We start from the raw sequence: 22,979 nt of genomic DNA, 5'->3' as shown, positions 1-22,979 counted from the left end.
GACAGATGCTGCAGAGAAGTGTCAGAAACAAAATGGGACTCTCCCAAAGAAGGTATCAGAATCCTGACTCTGGGAACTCAATGACCGGAAATGTTTTTCTGGTATGTTTTCAACACTAAAAAAACAAAGTGATGTTTATCTAGTCCCCACTCCTCTCACTTCCAATGGGCCCTACTTTTCAACATGCTCTCCCTAGCAACTTTCAGATTTGTTCCACCTCCAAGCCAGAAGGACTAGGATGGAAATTGGGTCTACCACAGTGTAGAAATATTTCCAGGGTACGTTAATGGGTGGAGCACCAGCCTGGGACTGGGTTTTTAGTTCTTCGTGGGTTTTTAGTTCTTCATGGGATTTTAGATCTTCATGCTAAGCTGGGTGTAGCTTAGCATGTTCACTCCAATCTTGAGGGTGGTGTTTCTGAAGTAGAACAGGCTTTTTTTTCTATACAGTGTAGGAGAAATTGGAATCAGAATCCTACAATTGCAGTTTGACCAAGGAAGAGCAGTTTAGCCTGAGTTTTTGAGGGGATGAAGCACGGCAGTAAGGGGAGCACCTGCAATGTGGAATACAGAGCTGTATCTCCCCTACATCTGCTTGCCTGCTAGCTCTGGTTTCCAGACCAGAACTCACCAAACACCTTGTGCAGCTTTATTTGCTGGAGACAAAAAATATTATTTATTATTTTGTGAGGCGCTTATAAATGCTCTGCAGTCTGAGTGCTCAGTAGACAACAGTTTTGTGAAACTGCGTGTAGAGTGTTGGTAGATACGACAGACTTCTGGATCAAACCCAGACAGCATGGCCAGTGAATGATTCTATGATAAATTCTAAAACACAGTGGTTTCTTTGAAATATTGAGTTAATTAAGAATCCTGGGAATGTGTTCACCAAGCTGAATTTTACAAATGAGAACATCAGTGAAATTTCAAATAAACCTATTGTGCAATTTATTCGGAAAAAAAATGTAGCAAATCTTGAATGTCTTACTTGGCCCCAAAGTAAGCAGAGTTCAATTAAGTTCGCAGTTAGTGCTCCCTTTTGAATTATATTTACCTGCCCTGTATGTTGAAATAAGTTTCAACATGTGGATTTTCTTCCCCATTCTTTCCTGCTTGATGTGGAGAAAAAAATTACCCTTTATGTAATTTACCCTTTATCATTGCCAAGAGTAGAGAGTTCAGCTCACTGAAAATATCTATCTTCCTTTATTTAATAGTGTCTTTTAGGATTTGGCTTCCTGTCTTCACTTTGCTTGATGTCTTTCCTGAAGTCTCTGTCTCTCTTGCCAATGTGCTTCTCCACTTAGGAGCTGTTCATGCTCATAACTACCTCAAGCTTGGAAAAGATCCATAGCACCTAGGCTGAAGGTATATTAAACAATACAGATTTCCACTGCATAGATACCAAGTGCTGTGAATTCTAGTTGTCATGGTACAGAACCGGAATACAATTTTTTCTAAATATAACAATATAAGAGATTTTGTGTATAGACAAGGCCTTTATCTGTCAAAACATGTCAGCCAGCTAGTTTTGCAGGTAGAACCTGATAGCACATTTAATCCTCCAAATCCATTCTTATCATCCTTAAATATTAAGCTAGCTTTAAACTGATGACAGAAAGGACTTAGGCCTAAGCCTTGCAAGACAACATTAGAGTAACTGTGAAGTTAGTCAGAGGATCAAATATGTTTTTATATATCGCTTTAAGTAATCATCCCTCCCCCAAATTAAATAAGTGCTTCTTTCACTCGAAACAAGAATTCCTGCAGTAGGGCAAACTTATAGCTGAAACAAGTTTTGAACTGTCCCTGCGTGTTTGGACCAAGGGAGGGAGGCTCTCTTTTGACTCACTCCTGCCTACAGCCCGCTTCCCATTGTAATTCCTGTCTGCTCCGACATCCACGCTGCACAAACACCATGAGTCACGCTGCCAGCTCGGGAAGCTGCCCACCAGCCCGCTTCATTTGCGGGCACCACACTGCTGATGCAACCTGTGGCCGTACAGAGGCTCTTTGTTCAGGATTCGCACGTTATCTGTGTGGGAAAAAAAAAATAAATCACAGAAATTAGACATTATAACATTTAATAGTATGTACATATAAACGAACCTGAGCAGCCTCTTTACTTCTGATGGCTGAAGAATCCTGCTGGTTTGTTCCTCACACTGGATCTTCTTGCCCAGGACCTTGATTCTGGCACCTGCGACTGACACACAGTACCAGATGGTTTGCAGCGCTGGAAACTAACGCAAAACACTTTATTCAACACCGTGAAACAACTTTTTACCACTATATTTCAAATTAAGAGAAATTATTCGTTAAGGAGCTGTATTTCAAGCTAACAAAAGCCCTACCCGGGGCGCTCAGAACCCCCCACAGCCTCCCCGTTCACCTCAGAGCTCCCCCCTCTGCCATTCCCCTCAGCCCCCTCCCGCCCCCCTTTCCCTCAGGCCCCCCCCCGGCCGCCATTTTCCTCCCTCAGGCGGGCGGGAGGGTGGCCATTCTCCCGCCTGTCTCTTTCCGTCAGGCGCGCCGCGGGCAGCCCCGGCGAGGCCCCCTATTTAAGCGCGGCCGCAGCGCCAGCCCCCTTCCTTTCGGGCCGCGCCGCCATTTTGTGGGCACACGCGGGGAGCGGCGCCGGGCCCACAGCGCCCGTCAGGTGCCGCCGGGGAGCGGCCGGGGGGCTCCGCTAGAGGGCTGGGGGGCTGTAGGAAGGGCCTTGAAGGGGTCGGGGGGTGAGGGGGGGAGTGGAGAGGCCGTGGGTTGGAGGCTGCGGCGTGGGGTGGTGGGTGGAGGGGTAGGCCGCGCCGCGCCGGGAGGCTGCTGAGGGAAAGAGATAATAAAGGAATAAAAGAAGGAGGGTTTAGGGTAGTTTTACAGTGTAGGTCTCGTCCAGTAGGACATGGGGTGCGCTAATGTGGGTGTTGAGTGCATAGTGTGAAGGGCCGGGGCTGAGGGGCGTCTATGGTGGTGAGAGGCTCGAGATGAAGTTAAAATGCATTGATAAAGTCATAAGAAGCAACAGACTGGTTAAATTTATCATCTGTAATAGTAGTATCTGCAGTTACCTCATAATTTAGGTAGTAGAGATCTTGGTTTTTGGCAAGCCCTGTGAGGAGAGGCAGAGAGAACTGGGCTTCGGCATTCAGGGCCAAGAAGCACTTGGGGGGCACTTAACAGCTGTCATCAAGAAGATGGGGCCTGGTGCCTAATTAGGGGCACGTGACAGGAGAGATGTCTGTCATAAGGCCGAATGAGAGAGGTTATAACTAGATGTAAGGAAAAACTTCTGTGTTACGAGGTGTCTGGCCTCCAAACTGGCTGTTCATCAGCCTGCCTCCATCATTGAAGGGTTTCAGCACCTGAGCAGGCAAAGCCCTGAGCCACTTGGCCCTCTCTCATAGCAGACAGTGCTTTGAGAAGAGAGAAGGTGCAGGTGGTGATTGGCTATCATCCCACGTTACCTCAGCTGTGTGATTGCTCTATATAAATATTATATTTGTTTTGTGTTAGCGTCTAATAATCTTGTTTGGTCTGACCCTGCCTTTTGGAAATGGCATCATTCTGAAGGCTTGAAGGCATTATTTTTCTAAAACTCCTGAAAACATCATTAGTCAATTTTTTAGTGAACCAGTAGTTCTGAACAGCCTTCATTCATTTTTGCAGTAATCATCCAAAATGACGAACACAAAGGGAAAGAGGAGGGGAACACGTTATATGTTCTCAAGGCCGTTCCGCAAACATGGTGAGTACGTGCTGTGGGGAGAACAACTGCACTAAACTACTGACCCGTCGGGTGTCAGCAGCCCCTAGGTAGTACGGATACACCAGCTTACATCAAAGGATGGGTATCTGGCAACTTGGGCCAAAACCCACAGAAAGATACACAAGCAAACTTGTAGTCTTAAAGGTTATTTATTACTCTTTTGAGTGCTGGACAATGGTAATGGTACTATTTCTGCATTGCTTGAAAGTGAAGAAGATACGTCAAAAGTCATACTTAGTTAAAACGTATGGTTTCTTGCTTCTAAGTGATAAGTGATAGCAGCTGTATTCACAGTGAGATCATAAATAGTTGTAACGCTTTTTCAGCTTCTGCATTAGGGATGAGATTAAAATTGTAGTTTTCTTCACTTTTTTCTTTATTTTGGGAAGTGAAGAGGTAATTACTTTAAAATGTTTTTTTTTTTTTGTTATTTAATTAATTTTGAATTTGAGTTTTTAAATCAGATGTTACGAAATGCGTGGTCTGTGTCTCCTCCCCTCCCGCCCCACCTTTTTATATGTGTGTGAAATTGGGAGCTTCATAGCGTCCATATTTGTGTCTCCCAACAGGAGTTGTTCCTCTGGCTACATACATGCGCATCTACAAGAAGGGCGACATAGTTGATATCAAGGTACTTTCTACAAAGCAGTGTAATTAACAACAAAAATAAAACAAACACAAAAAGCACAAATACCTGAAGCAGTGTTACCACTTCCATTTCCCTTTTTTGTGGTAGTCCTTCTGTTATTCATGTCGTATGTGTCAACACGAACAGCGGCTTCTGTTGGAGCAGTACTGGAATAACAATGCTACTGAGCCAGTATTAATGCTTCAGTGTCACGTACTTTGTGATCTACATTAGGCTGTGCTCTGTTGCTGTGTGCTCAGCTGGAAAAAAGTGAGTGAGGCACGCAATATCTAATACTTGGGTTGCTGCGTTGTGCCTGCTAGCTCACAGGAATCCCATGTGTCATTCTAGTAGATGCTGTTTCACCTGATCTGCACCTGCTACTCAGAAGAGCCATAGTTCATGCTGCATGGCTTATGCAGCATCATTTCCCATAAATCATTTTTTTTCTAGGACTTGTCATTTGAAATCATCCATACTTTCAACATGAAATTGTATTAAATTTGAGCATTTCACTAAGAATTCCTACTCTGTTGAATCCTTTAATTTCAGTTTGAAGTGCTGAGTTTTCATAACTCAGAGGTTGAAGTGTAATTTTTTATTTTTTTAAAAAACTCCTGGAGAACTGTAGCATTTAGGAATTATTGCTTCTTGACATTCTGGAGCTTGATGATGATTGTCTCCTGTGATTGCTTGCTAAAGACAAAGTGATCGAATTATTTCACCGACGCTGAAAGCACCAGAATGGTCGTAGAAGAATTTAGTAGTCTTCAGATACAAAATGTGTGGTTAGAAATTCTAAGGTATGAACAAAACAGGAGTGTTTTTAAATCAATCTCGAGTAACGTGGTATTTGTGCTTGAATTGACTTCTGAACAGAAAGACCTCGACATTGCTTGAGTGTTTTAAAGCTAAAGTTGAGGCTTGATTCTCATTTTACCTCTTTAACAGGGTATGGGTACTGTTCAACAAGGTATGCCCCACAAGTGTTACCATGGCAAGACTGGAAGGGTATATAATGTCACGCAGCACGCTGTGGGCGTTATTGTTAACAAGAAGGTGAAGTAAGTAATGAAATTCCGAGCATCTAAAGTTTGTGCTGGGGGAAGTTGATCTGCAGTGGCACCCTCCTTTCACTTTGCCAGTTAGACATTTTTTTGTCTTGATTGGTCATTCAAGGTGGGTAAAGTACGTTTCCTTTTAAAACCCAAGCAAATGATGGTCGTTTGGCTTGGATCCTGTCAGAGGAAACAGTTCGTTATTCTTCTCAGCAGCACATAGTGACATTATCTAATGGGGATTTTCAGCTGACTTGCACATTTATATTGAAGGCTTTTTAAAGTACTATTTTTCAGCTTTATTCATCTTTTTGTACAATTTAGTTAGAAAAAGATACTTCTTTTTTCCAGAAATGAGGCTAAAGTACAGTGGTGGTAGTTACTTGTCTGTATGCTCCAAGGTTAAGGTTAAAATAATTTATTCTCCAGCAATTTAAGGCTGAATTATCAGCATATTGTTATATATTAATAAGCTTTCAGTTACATAAATTAACGCCGATTTGCATCTGCAGCAATGTATTCTGAGTGATTGCCACTTAAAGAAAACTGATCTCTAATTGAGCTCATGGAGTTACGTGTGGAAATGCCATAATGCTGGCCTTGAAATGGCCTTTTTGCAAGTGCAGGAGATTAAAACCTGATTTCTTTTCTTAGGGGTAAGATTCTTGCCAAGAGAATTAATGTGCGTATTGAGCATATTAAGCATTCCAAGAGCAGAGACAGCTTCCTGCAGCGGGTGAAGGAGAATGAGAAGAAGAAAAAGGAAGCAAAGGAAAAAGGCATTTGGGTTCAACTGAAACGCCAGGTAATATTTTTATTGTAGTTGATGCACTGTTGATTCAGTTGACTAAAACATTATTCTCTTCCAAAACAACAAAACATTATGCTGCAAACTGAATTTATTTGTTAAAAAAAAACATTAATGAAGCTGCTTACAGCTTTCTGAAAAATCCAGGTCTGTTGCAGATTGTGTTGGAGGTGTGTGCTACCAGCCTCACTTAGTTTGTGTTCTTTTTGTAGGAGTTTCCTTCTTTTTCTTCATTTAGGTTGGAGTGACAGCATGCAGTGTGTCTGCATCTCAGCTGTAATATTTGGTGCCTGAACAGACGTGCACTGTTCCTGGATGAAAATGATGTCCTTGGCTGTGAACAAAGGGCCAGATGCTTCCTGTTCAGAGAGTACTGTAGAGGGTTGCTAATCTGTTAAAACCCTTTAAGAATGACTTCTAGAGAAAGTAACAGCTGTTTCTTCTAGAACCTCAGGCTGCATCACTTCTCGTTAACTTAGATTAGTAAATTGCAGAGGATGAAGTGTAGTTTTCTTCATTCAGCAGTGGAAGCCAAGTAAATTTTCTAGCAGATCATTTTTTTTTTTACAGCTAATCTTTGAAACAGTTTTTAAAGAGACAAGAAATGATAAAATTGCTGTAATGTTTATATAGCAATGCATTAAGTGTCACAATTAATTTTGTGTAAGGCTACATCTGAGTTCGTGTTACAAGTTCTTTCTCTTTTCGTTTACAGCCTGCTCCACCAAGGGAAGCGCACTTCGTGAGAACTAACGGGAAGGATCCAGAGCTGCTGGAGCCAATTCCCTATGAATTCATGGCATAATGAACATTTTGAAAAGATTAAATTAAAGATCTGTTTTTGGACAAGCGTATGCGATTGTGGCTGATTCATTTAAGTACTTTTTGAACAGATTCTTTAGAAAGCTTTTCTTAATGAAGTTTATTTAACCTGCTTTACGTGATAATTGGTCATTTAAATGACTGGCAGCTTTTGCTGGTCAGTTTGGTCACTGACAGACCATAAATTTTAGGGACGCTGAAAGTTGCTAATGCTCAGTGGTGATCATCCTTTGATTACCTAGTGGGGTAATAAGAGAGGACATCAAATATTTCACTGGCAAACTGAGAGCATATATCAAGAGCTAAGTGTCACTTGAAGAAAATGGTTTTTGAAAATAACTTGGAAAAAAATAAGGCCGTGGGCAGGCCTTTTTGTTTCATCACTGTAATGTGTAAAGGGATTCTTAGAGCATTCCCAGGCCAATAAGCATTCTTAGAAAAGAGTAGTTTAGTAACAACGCTTTTATGTCAAAACCGTGCCTTTGTCACTTGTTCTTTATTTAATGGACTGGCATAGTTCAGCACTTGGATTTTGTATGTTTATTACCTATCTGTTGGATCTAAGCGTCTGTCTGGATGTCCTAACGCATTTCTCTCATCCAATTAACTTCAGTAATGCTTCACAAAACCCTGGTGCTAGTTGCCCAGTGTTTGAGCAGAAGAACAATCAACTGTGTGCTAACCAAGGCTGGTTTTGTAAATTTTGTTTTAAGCTTGCTGAAGAATCTGCTGAAGGCAACGTGCTTAGCCTTGAAAATGCATGAACTCTAGCTTGGTGATAGTTCTGGATTATCTTTTACCTTCCGAAGTCTGATGTAAGGCACTGCATAGCTACCTCAAGTAAATGATGTAAAACTAACGTGTAGAGGTGAAATACCAGAGAAGCTGGTGATCTCAAGCACTTTGTAGGTGTCAATCACTGAAAATGACTGAACAGTCACTTGTAGGACAACTATTTTTTGAGGGGGAGTAATAAATGGAGAGATGAGGTTTATTTTTATCTTCTCAGGTGTTTCAAGCTGCATACAATCTGCTTAGAAATTGGGATTGATGCATGTTTAGCCTAACACTTGTCTTGCAGGAGGTGGAACTCCTACCTCTTAGCAGACTGATGAAGGGTGTTTTGCTGTTTTGACACGATGGGTTAGGCATGGAGGGCGCCACCATCACCCGAAACAGGGCTGATGAATCTGTCCTAACTTTTACTGATTCATGCACTCAGCTCTTACAATCATGTGCATTTTTCTTGGAGCAGTTTGAGGTATATTCTAACCTTAGATCTTTATCAGCTTACTTGGCTTGTGAACAGCAATTTAAAATAAATATTTGTCTAGCAGGATAAGTGTTTTCCATTAGGCTTCACATCTGAAGGAGTTAAGTGGGAGGCTTTAGTGGGTGTGATCTTCGGTGCTGACCTTTTCATCAATTTCCATCCATTTCTCTTATGCCTGCTTGTCTAAGTTACCTTGGCTCTGCATTTATTTTGTGCTTCCCTGTCAAGACGCAAGTGGATCAACTAGCACCGTGATGAAAAGTTTAACAAGCACAAATTAAGCAGTGGGTAGCTTTCAACTTCTGGAACTTCCTCAGCAATTTGGGATAACAGGAGCAGGCAGCATGCAGAGGTCTCGTTTGAGAGCTGTGCTTCTGCAGACCCTGTGCATTGCGAGTTTTCCACTTAGCCCCTGTCCTTCCAAGGTCACTCGGCGGAGGGTAGATGCTCTAAATGCGTGTTTGGAATCTGCGTGGGCTGGGAGGGGAGGGAGGGGATGATTTCCTCGGTCTGGGTTCCCAGAACTGACTGAATATGAGGTTGGGTTTGTGTAGCAAGAGTCTCTATGTTTCTTCCGATCTTTGGAAGAAGCACAAACTGACAAAGGTTTAACCTTCCCTGGTGTATAGGTGCTGCCTTTTAGTTGCTGTCAGTGCAGCGGTGGTTTCCTGATGATCTCAGGTTTGGAGAAGCACAGCTCGGGTACTCGCAGACCCCTATCTGCTGTTGGAGTTGCTTCTCATTGTGTTTAGCTGCCCTGTTTTTGCACGGTCCTGACAAAAGAGGGAGATCTGCGAGTTGAGCAGCTGGTGAAAACTGGCTGTCATGAAACCAGCTCCTGAACTGACGTGCCTCCGTGATCCAAGAAAATCATTTTCAGTGTGCACACAAACTGCAAACTGCTGGGGAGGGGAGCGACCGCTGAGTTCAGCGTGTCTCTCTGGGAGGGTGAGGCACATCTGCTTGTGTCTGGAGTTGCAAGATCTCCCCTTCAGCTTACTCTAGGTGGGTGTTACACATCAGAGCCATTGCCCCTGTACAACACGTAGAGAGTGGAGTGCTTGTAGGCACTTCCACGCAGTGCTTGGTCTCCATTCAGGGAGTCTAATTCAGAGGTGAGGGCTGAGCTGTCTCCTGTGTCCCAGCTGGCCAAGAGGATGCCAAGAGACCACAAGGTGCAGTGGTTCCCAAAATTTTTGGTGTGGGGAGAAAGGACACGACTAAACTGGGCTCGTTTGCACGGATCCTCGTGATTCAGGGGTGCACGGGACGCAAACTTCCCTTGTTATGGGAAATTTTATTTTGGGGGTGGCGTTTCAATGCTCGCTGCTTTCACAGCTCCCAGCACCTGGCAGTCATCTGCCTGGACTCGTTTTCATGCCGCTCTCTCAAGGGCACGCTGAATGTGCTCTGATAGCTCTTTTATAAAGAAACGTTTAAAAATAGCCCCTGTTTGTGCACAAGGCCAGGGATGAGCGGCGCATGACAATGGGAGCGGATGACAATAGCGTGAACCTTTGGAAACCAAAAGCTTTTAGCGATGGAAGAAAATCTTGTTTACAAAAGGAAAAGCGGCATGACAGGGAGTGTTGGTGTAGAGATTTTAGAGGCAATCGGCTTCTGAGGGGAAAAATTGCCTCGTTGTTCCTGTAGGGGCTCTTGGGCACCGCAGTAACACAAATAATACACAGCGCTTCCTCCACAGCCTTAGCTGTGGGTGTTACCTGCTGTGAATCATGTGTGACTGGCTGAAGAGCCATGTGGCATCTCCATCAGGTAGAAAAACTCCGGGATTTATGGGGCACAAGGGGGAGAACTCAGGTGGGGCACAACTTTGGGGGGCGGTTGGTCCCCTGCCCGCTGTGGGGCCGTGCCCCTGGGAAGTGGATGCTGTTCTGCCCCATCCTTTTGGTCCGTGGTGCCAGGGTTTCTTACCCTGGGGACGCTTTTGCTGTGGTGGAGCGGAGCTGGTGATGTTCTAGTGCCCTCCTCCTGATGTTTCGTGTCACTGGAGGTTTCCCAAGAAGTGCTTAGCAGGCACGGTTCCTGGGTTTTGCCTGGACGTGGGGAGAAAGCAGGAGGGAGGGCAAGAGAAAGTAAAGAAAAACGTGATCTTTTGTCATCCCGTGGAGCTGAGAGCTGTGCCCCGCTGGAAAGGGGCATGATTAGGTGATTTTTCAAGGTCCCTTCTAATCCCTAATATCCTGTGTGCTTCTGTGAAAGGGGATGGAAATTTGCAGTGCCCAGCGTACAAAGGGCACTTGTGAAAAATGGGGAGCCTACAGCACCTCCCTTGGCACCAGCCTGCTCCCTTGCTGCCACCTCCGTGTTGTTTCCTGCTGCCTCGTGTTACCTCCCGGATAATAATAAAACCAAAGCATCCCCTAAATGAATTATTTCATTTGTAAACACTCACGTGCTGGAGATGCAGCACACTGCATGAGCAATTCTGCAGGAGCCAAGGCAACGGGTTGCACGGAGATGTGAACGTGCACCCAGCCTTTAGCAGGCTTGCGGCTAATTTACCTGCCGGGCTGTGCGATCCTTTCCCTTTTCAAGTTGCCTCCACTCCAAAAAAGCGAAGGGCTTAATCCACACCCTGGGGGCTGATAGAGAGCTTCAGTTTGGGGGCTGACCTGTAAACTTGGCTTTCTACACTGGCTGTAGAGGGATATATCCAGCTGCAGCCACGAGATCCAACCCCAAATCATTCCCCTTCTTTCATGCACCCAGCTACAGACCTGGGATCCAACCCCAAATCATTCCCCTTCTTTCCCCTCTCCATCCCCGGCTGCAGGGATAACCCATCCCGCGGGGTGATGCTGCACCCCAAACCTAACCACGACCCCCTAAACCTGCCCGGGGCGGTGCCGTGGGGTCCCCCAGCTTGTCCCAGAGAGCGGGGAGCCTTTGGGGAAGGGGCCGATGTAGGGACGGGGGAGGCGCGGAGCGGCTGCCGGGGGCCGGGCGCTGCAGCCGGGGCGGTGCCGCGCACGGAGCCGCCGCCGGAGCCTTTAAAAGGCGGTGGCTGAGGCCGAGCCGAGCCGGGCTGAGCCGAGCCGAGCCCAGCCGAGCCCCTCCATGCGCCTGCCGAGCATGTCGCAGCCCTTCTTGCTGGCGCCCATCGCCGAGTGCGCCCCGGGGCCGCCGGGCGGCGAGGTGCGGCTGGCCGTGCTGGGCGCCCGAGGCGTCGGCAAGAGCGGTGAGTGCTCTCTCCGGGGCTGCTCCGCTCCGGGATGTCCCCTCCTGTCCCTTCCCTGTCCCCCTTTTATCCCCTTTTGTCCCTCCGTCCGTCCTAACGAGCCCCTCTCTTCCAGCTCTCATCGTGCGCTTCCTGACCAAGCGCTTCATCGGGGACTACGAGCCCAACACCGGCAGCCTCTACTCCCGCCTGGTGCGCCTGGATGGCGAGCACGTCGCCGTGCAGATCCAGGACACGCCGGGTTGCCTCCAGGTACGGCCCCGCCGCCCCCCGCCCCAAAACCCTGGGAACCGGAGGGGGGAAAAAAATCTCGGCGGCTCGCTCCGGAGCCGCCCCAAATCCTGGCGGCAGCGGGTAGCTAAACAGGAGGCGGGTTTCGCTTTAAAATAAGGTTTGGGTCAAAAACTGTGATTTCTGCAGGGGCATGAGCTCGTGGTTCTGGTGGGGTTAGCTTTCAGCCCTTTTTCCTAAAAAAATAAAAAGCCCTGGGTTGGGGAGCTGGGCACGCTGCCGTCCAGCTGAGCGTGGGATGCCCCGAGTGCTGCCTCGCTTCCTTAAATTAGATCAGTTCTCTGCCACTTGAGGGCTCAGCTTTGGAGCCTGTGTTTCCTAAAAGGGAATCAGGCAGGCTCGGTCCCCTAGGACAGAGCTCAGACCTCTCGGGACGATGTCAAAGCCTTGGCTCTGTCGTGCCGCAGGTGCAGGGGGACCGCGTGCAGGTGCTGGACTCGCTGTCGAGGTGCGTGAAGTGGGCAGAGGGCTTCCTCGTGGTCTACTCCATCACGGACTACGGCAGCTACCAGGCGGTCCGAGCCCTCCATCAGCACATCCGCCAGCTCCACCCGGACGCCAGGACCCCCATCATCGTGGTGGGGAACAAAGCCGACCTCCTCCACGCCCGGCAAGTGCAGGCCAAGGAGGGACTGCAGCTGGCCAGCGACCTGGGCAGCTTGTTTTTGGAGATCTCCACCAGCGAGAACTCCCAGGGTGTCTGCGACGTGTTCCAGTACCTCTGCAAGGAGGTCAGCAAGCTGCAGCACGCCGGCGGCGCGGACAGGCGGCGGGCATCCATCATCCCCCGGCCCCGATCCCCCAACATGCAGGACCTAAAGAGACGTTTCAAACAGGCTTTGTCTTCCAAAGTCAAGTAAAGCCTCCGGGGCGACCCCATAGACTCTTTATTTTTGTAAACTAGTGAACGAATAAAACCACAAATCTTTATTTTTGTACTAATGCCAAAAGTATGGAAGTAAGTGTGTTGAAGCTTGCAGTTTCTATGTTGTTCCCTTTTGTTTGGTCTCGTAGGGTTATGTTATTTTTCAAAAAAAAAAAAAATGCTGCATAGCAACTGAGTAGATGTGGTTGGAGAAGGGGATTTTTGCCAGCAGGTTTTGATTCTATTTTTTTTTTCTTTTTTTTTTTTTTTTTTTCTTTCTGTTTTGGGCTGGGATTTGCTGTTTTATTCTGCTGAAATGACTTTTTTTTTTGGGCGTCAGTTTCCTGCTTGTAAAATGATGATGATGATGATGATGTAACCTGCCTTTATAAAATGCTTGGAAAGCCCTTGTTGGAAAGCTTTATATGGAAGGGGAAAAAAAAAAAAAAAAAAAAAAAAAAATAGCCTTATTAAACATGAAAAGAGAGAATTGCCTGTAAGAGTACTGCTTATAATAGGATCTCTTTCCTCCTTCAGTGACTGCTGCTTTGCTTGCACCTGTCCCCACCCGAAAGCTGACAAGCTGTTAGCAATGAGCTCTGATTTCGGATTTCTAGAGGTCTGTCCCTAACGGGAGGGCTGAGCCTCTGCTGCACATCACCGTGGGACAAAGTGCTGAGCAATCCGCGGCTGAGCTGCGTGGGGGATTGCTGCTGCTTTCTGCGGAGCCGTGTGCTAGGAGGGACTGATGCGTGGGTTCCCTTAGAGAAAATAGCTGCATTTATGAGGAATCACATCTCCCTCTTCCCCAGGGCGATTCTGTAGCCAGTTGGAAGCGGGTCAGACTTTTTCCTCCTCTTTTACGTCAGCTCTCCCACCCTACCCAAGTGATTTTTATGTATTTATTTATTTTTATTTTTTTTTTTTATTAACGTTTGCTGGCTGTCTAAGCACAGAACGTGGGTTTTGCACTTCAGATCTGCCTCCGAAGTGCGTGCGTTGTGCTGGTAAAAATAAAGCTCTGCTCCATGCTGAGCAGAAAACGTGGAAGTGGAGTAATGGCTTGCTGTCCCTGCTCCAACCTGACTCCACTACGGAGAGCAGGAGGGATGCAGCTCAAGATCTACACGGGCAGACCCAAAGCAGGGCCGCGAATTGGGCTCAAACCTCTTGAGTTAATTACTGGAAGTGCCAGAGCACGGTGACAGCCTGGACAAGGGATGTTAGTGGTTGAAATGCACTGAAAATATTTTTCTTCAGCCTGAGAAGTGCTCTGCCAGGTCCACGACTCTGGGATGGGGGCTTGAGAGGAGTGGGGGCACTTGGTTAATGGGGACGGATGCCTTCGTAGTGAGCTCAAAATCAACTTCAGGGGACACAAATTCATGGGGAAATTTGAAGGGGAATTTAAAAAATCACAAAATCACAACTGGGGTATTTAGGCAGCATTTCACTATTCTGAAGATGGGGAAAAAAAACTGTTTTCCAGGAAAACAAACAAACAAACAAACAAACAAAAAAAACCCACAGTGCTAGGGTGTTGGTTACTTTTGAAACTGTGGCTGGAAATGATGAAGTTTGATTCCCCCCTTGAGCACCCAGTACAGGGTTTCACTGAGCGAGCTGCTAAAGGTGATCAGCTTGTACATGTCCAGAAAATACACCCAGCATTGAGCCCTGGTGCCCGCTGTCCTAGTGAAGCAGGAGCTGGGGATGGCGCTGGGGGCAGCTTGGGCAGGGGGTGGCCCCTTCAGGACCATGGCAGGGCTCAGCTTGGCCTTTTCTCCACCATCAGAGGGAAGTATGAATCTGCCTCCTTCCTCCCACCACCTCCGCTGTGGAACAGAATCAGAGCAATTTTCCCTGACAAGAAGGATGAGTGGGTTTCCAGGAGCGGGAACGCGTTGTGGCATCACACACTATTATGGCTGCTACTACATCAGCATCTCCCCCCCCGCTGGGCTATTTTGTCTAGTTATCTCCCAGAAATGAAATCACCCAGTGATGCCTTAAGACTTCATGAATTTTACAATAGCTGCTGCCATCAACCAGCTCCGTGCGATTCTGTTCAGGAGCCACAGGTCCCTAGGTAGAGCTAGGAATATCTTCTTCAGGAGGTTTCATGGATGTCCTCCTCTCTTTTGGCTGTGGTTGACTAATCCTGGGCGGAGGAACAACGAGAAACAAATCCATATCCTGTGCCCAGGCCTCTGATAACACAACGTTAGTCCTGGTGGACTTCAGTAGCTTTTTTGTTGGTTATTTAGGAAGGTCTGAGCAGTTTCAGAATGTACTATCACCAGGGGTGATGCTGTCTCAGAGCCCCGAGGTACCACACAACCCTCCAAAGAGCTGTCTGACAGAGAAACCTCCACAGTGACAGCCCCCAAAAGCTTGTTTGAATTGGAGCATGGCTCACAAAACAGCAACTCAGCTTCAGTTTTGGGTAATTTGTGACAGTTCAGACTTCCCAGAAAAATCCCTCTGGTTCTCAGCCTTGCTCGTCAACAGTTCTGTTTCCACATATCTAAGATAAGGAGAAATCAAGAAATCAATTCATTTTTATTGAAAAACAGAGATAACTGGTTTATGAGGCTTTCCTAATTCATTCATTGCTTGATGCTCTTGACTACAAGAAGCAGGATCAAATGTTTAAATACATAACCTACACTTGCTAGGCCAGTGTACGTTGTGTGGCACGACCATTTACACCCTATATTTTCTTCCAAAAGAAAACTTAGGGTATAAAAAGCACCCATTTCACTGACTTCATTTACAACTGAAAGGCAACATAGCAAAGTTTGCACAATAATTACAGAGCTCCAGAGATGTTACAGCTGTGGTGTTTAGGATCACCCTTGGTTTGCTATCTGTGCTTTCCTTCCTGGACTGACAGTAACCATCCACAAGAGAAATCCTTGCCCAGAGGCCCTCAAGCTGTGAGATGCTGTGAATGCTCTGCTTCAGACCCCACAGCATCCTCTGCCCTTCACTGGGTAAGCACAGGGCTGAAGGGCTCTGCCTGTGTGCCCGGGCTTGGTGAACCCTATTTCGCTGTTGATCTGTGTACAAAACTCCCATTAAAATGCATCTGCCCAGGAAATTGCGCAAGCTTATTGAATAGTTCAGCCTGCATTACTGGGAAGCGGTAATTAATTCTTAAAGCTGGGATATCTCTCTTCCAAGGTATTTGGCTCTTTTCCCATTACTAAAAACATCCTCCTCTCAGGTTTCAGTCGGTCCTCGTAAACATTTCATAGTAATTCCTCCCCCCTCCTTGGGATGGTAAGCTAATATCAGTAAATAGTGTTTCTGAGCACAGCTCTGGGAAGGGGAGATTGAGCCCCACTTGCTGGTGAACCACGAGCACCCTTCCTGCAGCTGAGACCGCCTCCTCCTCCTGCAAACAAATCTCAGAACAAGCAAAACAGTGCTCTCAGCCCCAAAACCTTCCAGGAGCTTTAGGAGCAAGGGTTGATCCAAACCATGCTCAGTAGGCAGATTCACCTAGGAGGTGAACTGGCAAGAGCCCAAGGAGTACAAGGATGATGGAGAAGTCACAGCAACAGCAGCAGCAGCATATCAGCAGCCCCTTAGGACCCAAAGCAGCTGAGGAGGTGTTGCAAATGATTTGTACAGATGCGAAGATGCTGGATGGGGTAAAAGCAGGGGGGCTGCACTCAGCTGCAGGGAGGAAAAGACCAGGCTGCCAGCCCTTTGGAGTCAGCCCTGGGTCCTGCCCAGGACCCAGGGGTTGATAACAGCCTCTGGGCAAGCTTCATCTATAGCAGGGTGAATATTTGTCCCCACCCAGCCCCTGTTTTTTGCAGACACCCCTGGTATCCTGTCCATGAGGAGGCAAGTCTGTGGCAGGGGCAAAGGTTTCTGAAGGCTGGTCTTGGGTTTAGACCTGAAGCACAGGCAGAAGGGACATTGGAGGATTTTATTCCAGAACTGTGACTTTTTTACCCTTTCTCTCACCCCAGTGTACAGAGGCTAAAAAAAAAGAAAAGAGTTTCATTTGGGTATATTGCATCCGTCAAAGTGCCCAGTCTCCCATACAAGTGGCAATGTCCCTGCAGATTAAGGGTGCTTAAAACACAGCACTGGTCGAGAGGGAATTTTTCCATCTGTCCATGGTGTATTAAAAGAGCTCCGAAAGGGCTGTTTTGTAGGTTTTGCACAACAAAATGAAAAGCTTTGGCTTTTATTTAGAGTGTGAGGTTGAGATACTGCACCTGCTCTGTGCTAGGGGCTCCCCATCACTTGGCCAGCCTGGGGAGAAAGAGGCTGCATCATTTTAAGGGTGGCTCTGAGAAAGGACTGGTCCTCCTGGCATGAGCAGGTGCAGTTCTGTGGGTGGGTTTGGCTGCCTTTTCCTTTAAACAGGTACCAGCACAGGGCTGATTTCTCCTTAAAAAGCTATATAAAAAGTCAGATTTGGAGTTTTACGTAGCTTTCTGGCACACAGCAAATGGAGCCTGACTTCTGGAGTCCCTTTGGTGTTTAAATAGGGATACAAATACACAAGGTAGTCTGAGTCTATCTCATGTCAATGATCTTGGCGTAGAAGAGCCCATTGGGAATTAAGGGCTACTGGTAGGAGGCAGAGGCCAGTGCTAATTCAGGCTTGTACCTAGAAGATGAAATATGCATCTGGTTGTTGAGGTGCTTGCTAATTTTAGCTCTGGTTCTGAATAATGGAACAGCATTATTAGTCTGATGCAAAACTGTCCATATTTCTTATGCAAAATTGCTGTCTCAGTAGTGAAGCAGCCTACTTTGATTTGCTTGGATACCAAGGAACAGTGGACAATAAATATGCATGCAATTAGACTAATTTGAGTGAATAAAGAGGGGTATTGCCTAATATATCTAAAATTCCAAGAATCCATGCATAAGATGCAATGAATTGTTTTCCCCATCTTTTGATTGTTTCAGGGATTTCTGAGCAAGCTTGCTTAGAAGATGTTATAGTCCATTTGCTTTTGTTAATGAGATGTTCGGATACAAAGCTGGTAAAATATAAGCAAGATCTGAAGCAGAACTGAGTCATTTTATCCTGGGTAATGAGCTGTCTTGCTGCCTGCATCATCCTCTTGCATGGTAAGGGGAAAACACTGGAGGAAAGTAGAACCTCCATGTGTCCACCTCCATGTAGACACAGCAGAGGAGATGTAAGTGTGGTCTTTTCTGCTCTCTGCCACCTGGACCCACGCTGTGCTGCACAGACAAGTGCTTCCAAGCTGCCTTCCACCTTTCTGCAAAGGAAACTGATAGTTATGAAAGCTTCTTAGGAAAGCAGCTCCCATGCAGGTAACACCATGCCCCATCTTTCACCATTTGTGCCCTCCCTGGTCTTCACCATCCTGCCAACTCAGCCACCAGCTTGCCCTGGGCATCCATCCTAAATCCCTGAGGCTGTGCCTATGCTGCCAACTGGAAGAGGCCTCAGCAATGCATGCCAGGAGGTGTGGTATGAGGCGTGTGGAGGTGTTTCAGAGTGCAAAGTTTGATGGTGTCCTGTTAATTTTCCTGTGGGAGGAACCTAACATCATCTTCTTCATGCTGCCCTTTGGGGACAACCTGTGGGATTGAGTTGTTCCCAGAGAAGTGCCTCAGTGTTAGTTTGGAGGGAGCTGGTTGGGGCCAACCAAGGTAGAGCTGTCAGCTGGAGTGTATGGTCAGAGGTCCACCACAGAGGTCCACTCCACGACCCTCCTTCGGTCCCTAAATAGATAAACCTGATCATTCCAGTGAAGACCAAGGTCTTGCTGTACAGCTTACCATTGATTTGGAGAGCGTGGCTCCATTTTGTCAACTTTTGAAGGCTGGCATTAGACCTCTCCTAGGCTTCTTTTTTTGCCAGACTGACCAAACCCATCACCCAGGATCTTTAGGTCCTGACTGTCTTGTCAGCACTCCAGCAGACCTTCTCCAGTTTCTCAATGACTTGTTGAAGTGGGGGTGCCAGCATGGGACACTACTCCTGGGGCATCCCCGCTGACATGAGATAGAGTGGGAGTAATAACTACCCTCTGTCTGCCAGCCACGCTGGTCCTTGTGCAGACCCAGTATATGGTTTCCCTGACTCTCAGTAAAAGCCCACCAAAGTCTCCTATTAAATTCCAGGTCGTTTCCATCCATTGCTCTGCCTCCACTGCAGAACTTTGCCCAGCTCATGTTGAACTCCATTGGTCAACTTTCTGTTGACCCAGACCCCAAGTTTCTCAAAGTCCCTCTGGTCGGAAGCTCTACCAGCTCTGCCAAATGGAGATGGAAGTTGTCTCTTCTAATCTATTATCTGAAAATGAGATGAAAGTGTCCTTTGTGTCATCGGCTTGGTGACTGATGAAAATATTGAACAATATCAGCTCCCGTGTCCTTCTCTGGGGTCCTCTGTTCATTACTGTCTGCCAGATGGCCCATCACAACATTGATTACTGTTCTTTGACCTAATGATCCAGCTAATTTTCAGTCCATCTAACAGTTTATTCATCCAACCCGTATTTGCTCAGTTTTTGTAAAGTGGGAGACTTTCCAGTTGTCAGAGCTGTCCCTGTGACTTTCTGGTGATGGACTGCAGCCGTACAGTCACATCAGCACCCTCTGGTGAATCCCATCTGGTCACCTGGATCTGAATACTTACAGCTTCTCTAGGTAGACCCTCATTTGTTGCCCCTCCTGGTGTTTGTCCCTCTCCTTCACAAGTCATTGTGGACAAGTGAAGGTCTAGGAGTAGGCTTTGCCAAGGAAAATGTATGCAAAAAAGGCATTGAATATTTTAGTCTTTTGCTTATTGTCTGTCAGTGCATTGAGTCATCCTTTCATTAGTAGACCCACAGTTTCTCCAAATTGCTTCTTTCTGCTAACGCATTTAGAAGATCCCTTCATGTTTCTCTTTGTCCTCAGCCAGGGTTAGCTCCAGCTGGGCTTTGGCCTTCTGATTTCATCCCAGGATGAATAAACAGTGCTTGCATGCTCCTTTTTGTTGCTTTACCATGCTTCCACTTGCTGTAAGCTCTTGTTTTGCATTTCAGTTCACTGAGAAGACACTTGCTTAGTATCAACAAGCACACTCCTGGTCTTTCTGCACGAGTGGATAGTTTACTCCTGAGCTCTCATTTTCACACACACCTTGCCCCATGCCATGGTTGTTATTGGGTAACCTCCCACACCTTCAGCTGGGCTTAGCTGCCAGCCTAAATCCTACCTCATTTTTGAGAGCCACAGGCTTAGATCTGAGGATCTAAGATCTGAGATCCTGCCCTTGGGCATTTCCCTAGATCAGCTTCTCCCCGTGGGACTTGTCTTCTCTCCTTCTCATGTAGAAGAAGCTGTAGAGAAGACAAGGAGCAATGGATTTAAGCTGCAGCACAGGGGTTTAGTCTGAAATTGAAAATACTTCCTAAGAGTCTGGACACTTGGCAATGGAAAAAGAGCCCAGGAAGTAGATAAAATCTCACCCTTCAGAATTTTAAGAATAGTCTAGAGATATATACCAATATAATAATATAATAAAATACCAAAAAAGGCAGCAAGGGTAGCTGTTCTGAGGCTGGTGGCAAAGAAAGTTGGACAAGTTTCTGAGCCCTGCTAAGCCTGTTTTTCTATGACTTCTGTGTGCTGCCTACATTGTTCACCTGTGAGTCTCTGCTCTTTTCAGCTCCTTTCTCCATGGCCAAGTCCTTCCCAACTCTCCCATTTTCCAGCACCCTTTCCCAGACTGTGGGGGCAGCTGCTCCGGGGTGAGCCACCCTGATGTACAGAGCTGCCCTTGGGCCTCCTTGTGCCTTCTAGGGCTGCCACCTCACAGGGGCAGGAGCTGCCCCCACCTGCACTTCCATCCTTCTCTTCCCGGAAAGCAGCAGCACTCAGCAGCTCTTCACTTCAGCTGATGCTCCTCCGGGAAAAACAGTGACATCTAATCAGATTTACAAGAGCAGCCCAGGTCTGAAGTGCTCGTGGAGAACTATAAACAAGCTGGCATGAACACAGCACTACTGCCTTTTCTGAGCCCTCCTGCAGTTTAGGTTTAGCAGCCGAAGATCTAGATGCTCTCTGCCACCTTGAGTCACACACGTGGCAATAGCATCTGCCCTAGTTAACTCAGGGCAGAGGTGATAAAAGCAAAATGAACCCTCCATATCTCTTATCAAGACCAATGTATTTGTTGGTGAGTCTCTGCAACCTGTAGCTCCACAGCTCTTCTACAGTAGTTTATAGAAGTATTAATCTCTAGGTGTTCCTTGTTTGATTTTATTTCCCAGTGAATACTCCGGATTTGCTGAAAAACTGCATGCAAGGTGGGATCTCATTTTGGGATGGTGTTCTGCACACTACAAATGGTGAGGGAAAGGAAAGATGATGTTTCTTTTATAGGGTGAATACTGTATATATAACAGCATGCACTCAAGCAGGGAAGTTAGGGACCTGCTACACAACTGCTGTAATAGTGTACAGCACTTAAACAACATTTGAAACTGGTAAACTTCAGGACATGCAGAAACATACGGAAAGATTGCCTGAAGTGAAAAGAAAGGTGGAAGACTTATGTTTTTTACTTTCTGTCCCTGACCGTTAGATCTGTACAATCTATCTACCAGCAGGTAGACTGAGAGAAGATTTATTGCTGGCAGACAGACACTCACAGTGTTTCTCCTGCCTAAATAATAAAAATAGATTTGTGTAGCTATTGCTGCCTGCCCTTGAGAAAATGCGGCTTTCCTTAACACAAACTCTTCACAAAGGCAAGCTAGACTTCTTTTCATATTCATTTTTTCTAAATTATTTCTAAATGTTATGCATTTTTGTGTTCACAGAGTAAGTCCCTTGGCGTGACTTTGACTTAAAAACCTTGGCTGCTAGAGCTGAATCTCTGCTGCCATTCACAGAACGTTTCTAGCCTTCAAGCTTGAAAAGAAAAGTGATGGGCTATGATCTAATGTGACCTCAAGGTCCAGAGAATGAAAAGGCACCCTTGAGCTCCAAATCATATTTTTCATATCATATGATTTTCAAATTATCCTGCTGATGTGAAGACAGAATTCAAAAGGAGGGAGAATGGCTCACGGTGATTTATCCCTTCTGCAGCTTTTCTGCATTTGAAGAAAATGGCCAGTCCATGGGGAAAGTGTAGGAAGCAGAAGTCTTTAGCTCACAAAGTCCTGGGGATTGAGGCTCCTGAGAGGACCCTCCTGGGAGCTCCAAGCAGAGGCTGGAGGCAGAGTGCCCTGGGATAGTTGGTGGGGAGCAGGAACTGCATGGAAGACACCACTGGGTGGGACTGAAGTATGTCCAGTTTATGTTGATTGTATTAGGAGTCTTTCTGTTAAAAAATAGCTATATTTTAAATTAAAAAAAAAAAAAAAAAAAAGTGGAAAAAAATAGCAACTGCTGCATGAAGTTAGAATCCTGGTCAGCCACCCTGCACCTTTGCTCACAAGGAAGAGAGCTCCAGTTGAAAATCACAAAATTATCAGGTGTCCTGAGCTAGAAGGGACCCACAAGGATTATCAAGTCCAACTCCAGGCACCACACAGTACCACCCCAAAACCATGTGTCTGAGAGCACTGTCCAAATGTTTCTTGAACTCCAGCAGGCTCGGTGCTGTGACCACTGCCCTGGGGAGCCTGTCCCAGTCCCTGACTACCCTCTGGGTACAGACCCTTTCCCTAACCCCCAGCCTGACCCTCCCCTGTCCCAGCTCCATGCCATTCCCTCGGGTCCTGTCGCTGTCCCCAGAGAGCAGAGCTCAGCACCTGCCCCTCCGCTCCCCTCGTGAGGGAGCTGCAGGCCGCCATGAGGCCTCCCCTCAGCCTGCTCTGCTGCTGTGCTCAGGGAAAGGAACGGCTGGTTACTGTTCATCATCCAGCTTGTTTTCCTGTTGGACTTTTCCTCCTCCGGGATTACTGAGATGCTTGATTCATCCCTTATGCTCAGAGGAAATGTTGCTCACTGGGGATTTGGACAGCTTTGTTCAATCTTCCTGGGGTTGTTCATGGAAGCTTGAGCAAGCTGTTACTAGCAACATCCATAATTTGAACCAGGCCCTTGTCACTATCAATCAAAACCTGGCAGAGGATTGTGCTCAGCCAGAACAGGCAGCTGAGGAAGGAAACCTGCAGGAAGCAGAAACCTTGTGACCATGAGCCTTAGCTTGGTGGAAGGTGGGCATTACTCCTGTCTCCTAAAACCAGCTCAAGGAGCACCACAATGATCAATGACATGGGAACAACACGGGAAACTCTTACACCATGGCCTGCAG

The 22,979-nt window shown here is 46.6% G+C and overlaps 2 protein-coding genes and 2 non-coding genes across 4 annotated transcripts; all 4 read left to right on the top strand.

The window, feature by feature from the left end:
* Positions 1–2,592: 2,592 nt before the first annotated feature.
* Positions 2,593–7,113, top strand: RPL21 (ribosomal protein L21). Its single transcript, XM_032207465.1, has 6 exons — positions 2,593–2,658; positions 3,666–3,744; positions 4,335–4,396; positions 5,345–5,457; positions 6,106–6,256; positions 6,975–7,113. Exons 2-6 carry the CDS (start codon positions 3,678–3,680, stop codon positions 7,062–7,064), a joined length of 483 nt encoding a protein of 160 aa, XP_032063356.1. The 5' UTR covers positions 2,593–2,658; positions 3,666–3,677; the 3' UTR covers positions 7,065–7,113.
* Positions 5,057–5,132, top strand: LOC116485227. Its single transcript, XR_004252827.1, has one exon. It is a non-coding gene; the product is annotated as a small nucleolar RNA SNORD102 (small nucleolar RNA).
* Positions 5,517–5,649, top strand: LOC116485242. Its single transcript, XR_004252841.1, has one exon. It is a non-coding gene; the product is annotated as a small nucleolar RNA SNORA27 (small nucleolar RNA).
* Positions 7,114–11,435: 4,322 nt separating the features above from the next.
* Positions 11,436–12,984, top strand: RASL11A (RAS like family 11 member A). Its single transcript, XM_032201996.1, has 3 exons — positions 11,436–11,556; positions 11,672–11,808; positions 12,255–12,984. Exons 1-3 carry the CDS (start codon positions 11,436–11,438, stop codon positions 12,705–12,707), a joined length of 711 nt encoding a protein of 236 aa, XP_032057887.1. The 3' UTR covers positions 12,708–12,984.
* The last annotated feature ends 9,995 nt before the right edge of the window (positions 12,985–22,979 follow it).

The sequence above is a fragment of the Aythya fuligula genome, chromosome 1 (assembly GCF_009819795.1).
Source record: "Aythya fuligula isolate bAytFul2 chromosome 1, bAytFul2.pri, whole genome shotgun sequence".
Lineage (NCBI taxonomy): Eukaryota > Metazoa > Chordata > Aves > Anseriformes > Anatidae > Aythya > Aythya fuligula.
This window is presented reverse-complemented; position numbering and strand designations above follow the sequence as displayed.

What these genes read in the sequence shown, in the direction of transcription:
- RASL11A (XM_032201996.1), top strand. Translation starts at nt 11,436, where the DNA reads ATGCGCCTGCCGAGCATGTCGCAGCCCTTCTTGCTGGCGCCCATCGCC. An exon ending in CCGAGGCGTCGGCAAGAGCG is followed by an intron (nt 11,557 to 11,671) that starts GTGAGTGCTCTC and finishes CCTCTCTTCCAG; the next exon opens with CTCTCATCGTGCGCTTCCTG. An exon ending in ACACGCCGGGTTGCCTCCAG is followed by an intron (nt 11,809 to 12,254) that starts GTACGGCCCCGC and finishes GTCGTGCCGCAG; the next exon opens with GTGCAGGGGGACCGCGTGCA.
- RPL21 (XM_032207465.1), top strand. Translation starts at nt 3,678, where the DNA reads ATGACGAACACAAAGGGAAAGAGGAGGGGAACACGTTATATGTTCTCA. An exon ending in GCGACATAGTTGATATCAAG is followed by an intron (nt 4,397 to 5,344) that starts GTACTTTCTACA and finishes CCTCTTTAACAG; the next exon opens with GGTATGGGTACTGTTCAACA. An exon ending in GGGTTCAACTGAAACGCCAG is followed by an intron (nt 6,257 to 6,974) that starts GTAATATTTTTA and finishes TTTCGTTTACAG; the next exon opens with CCTGCTCCACCAAGGGAAGC.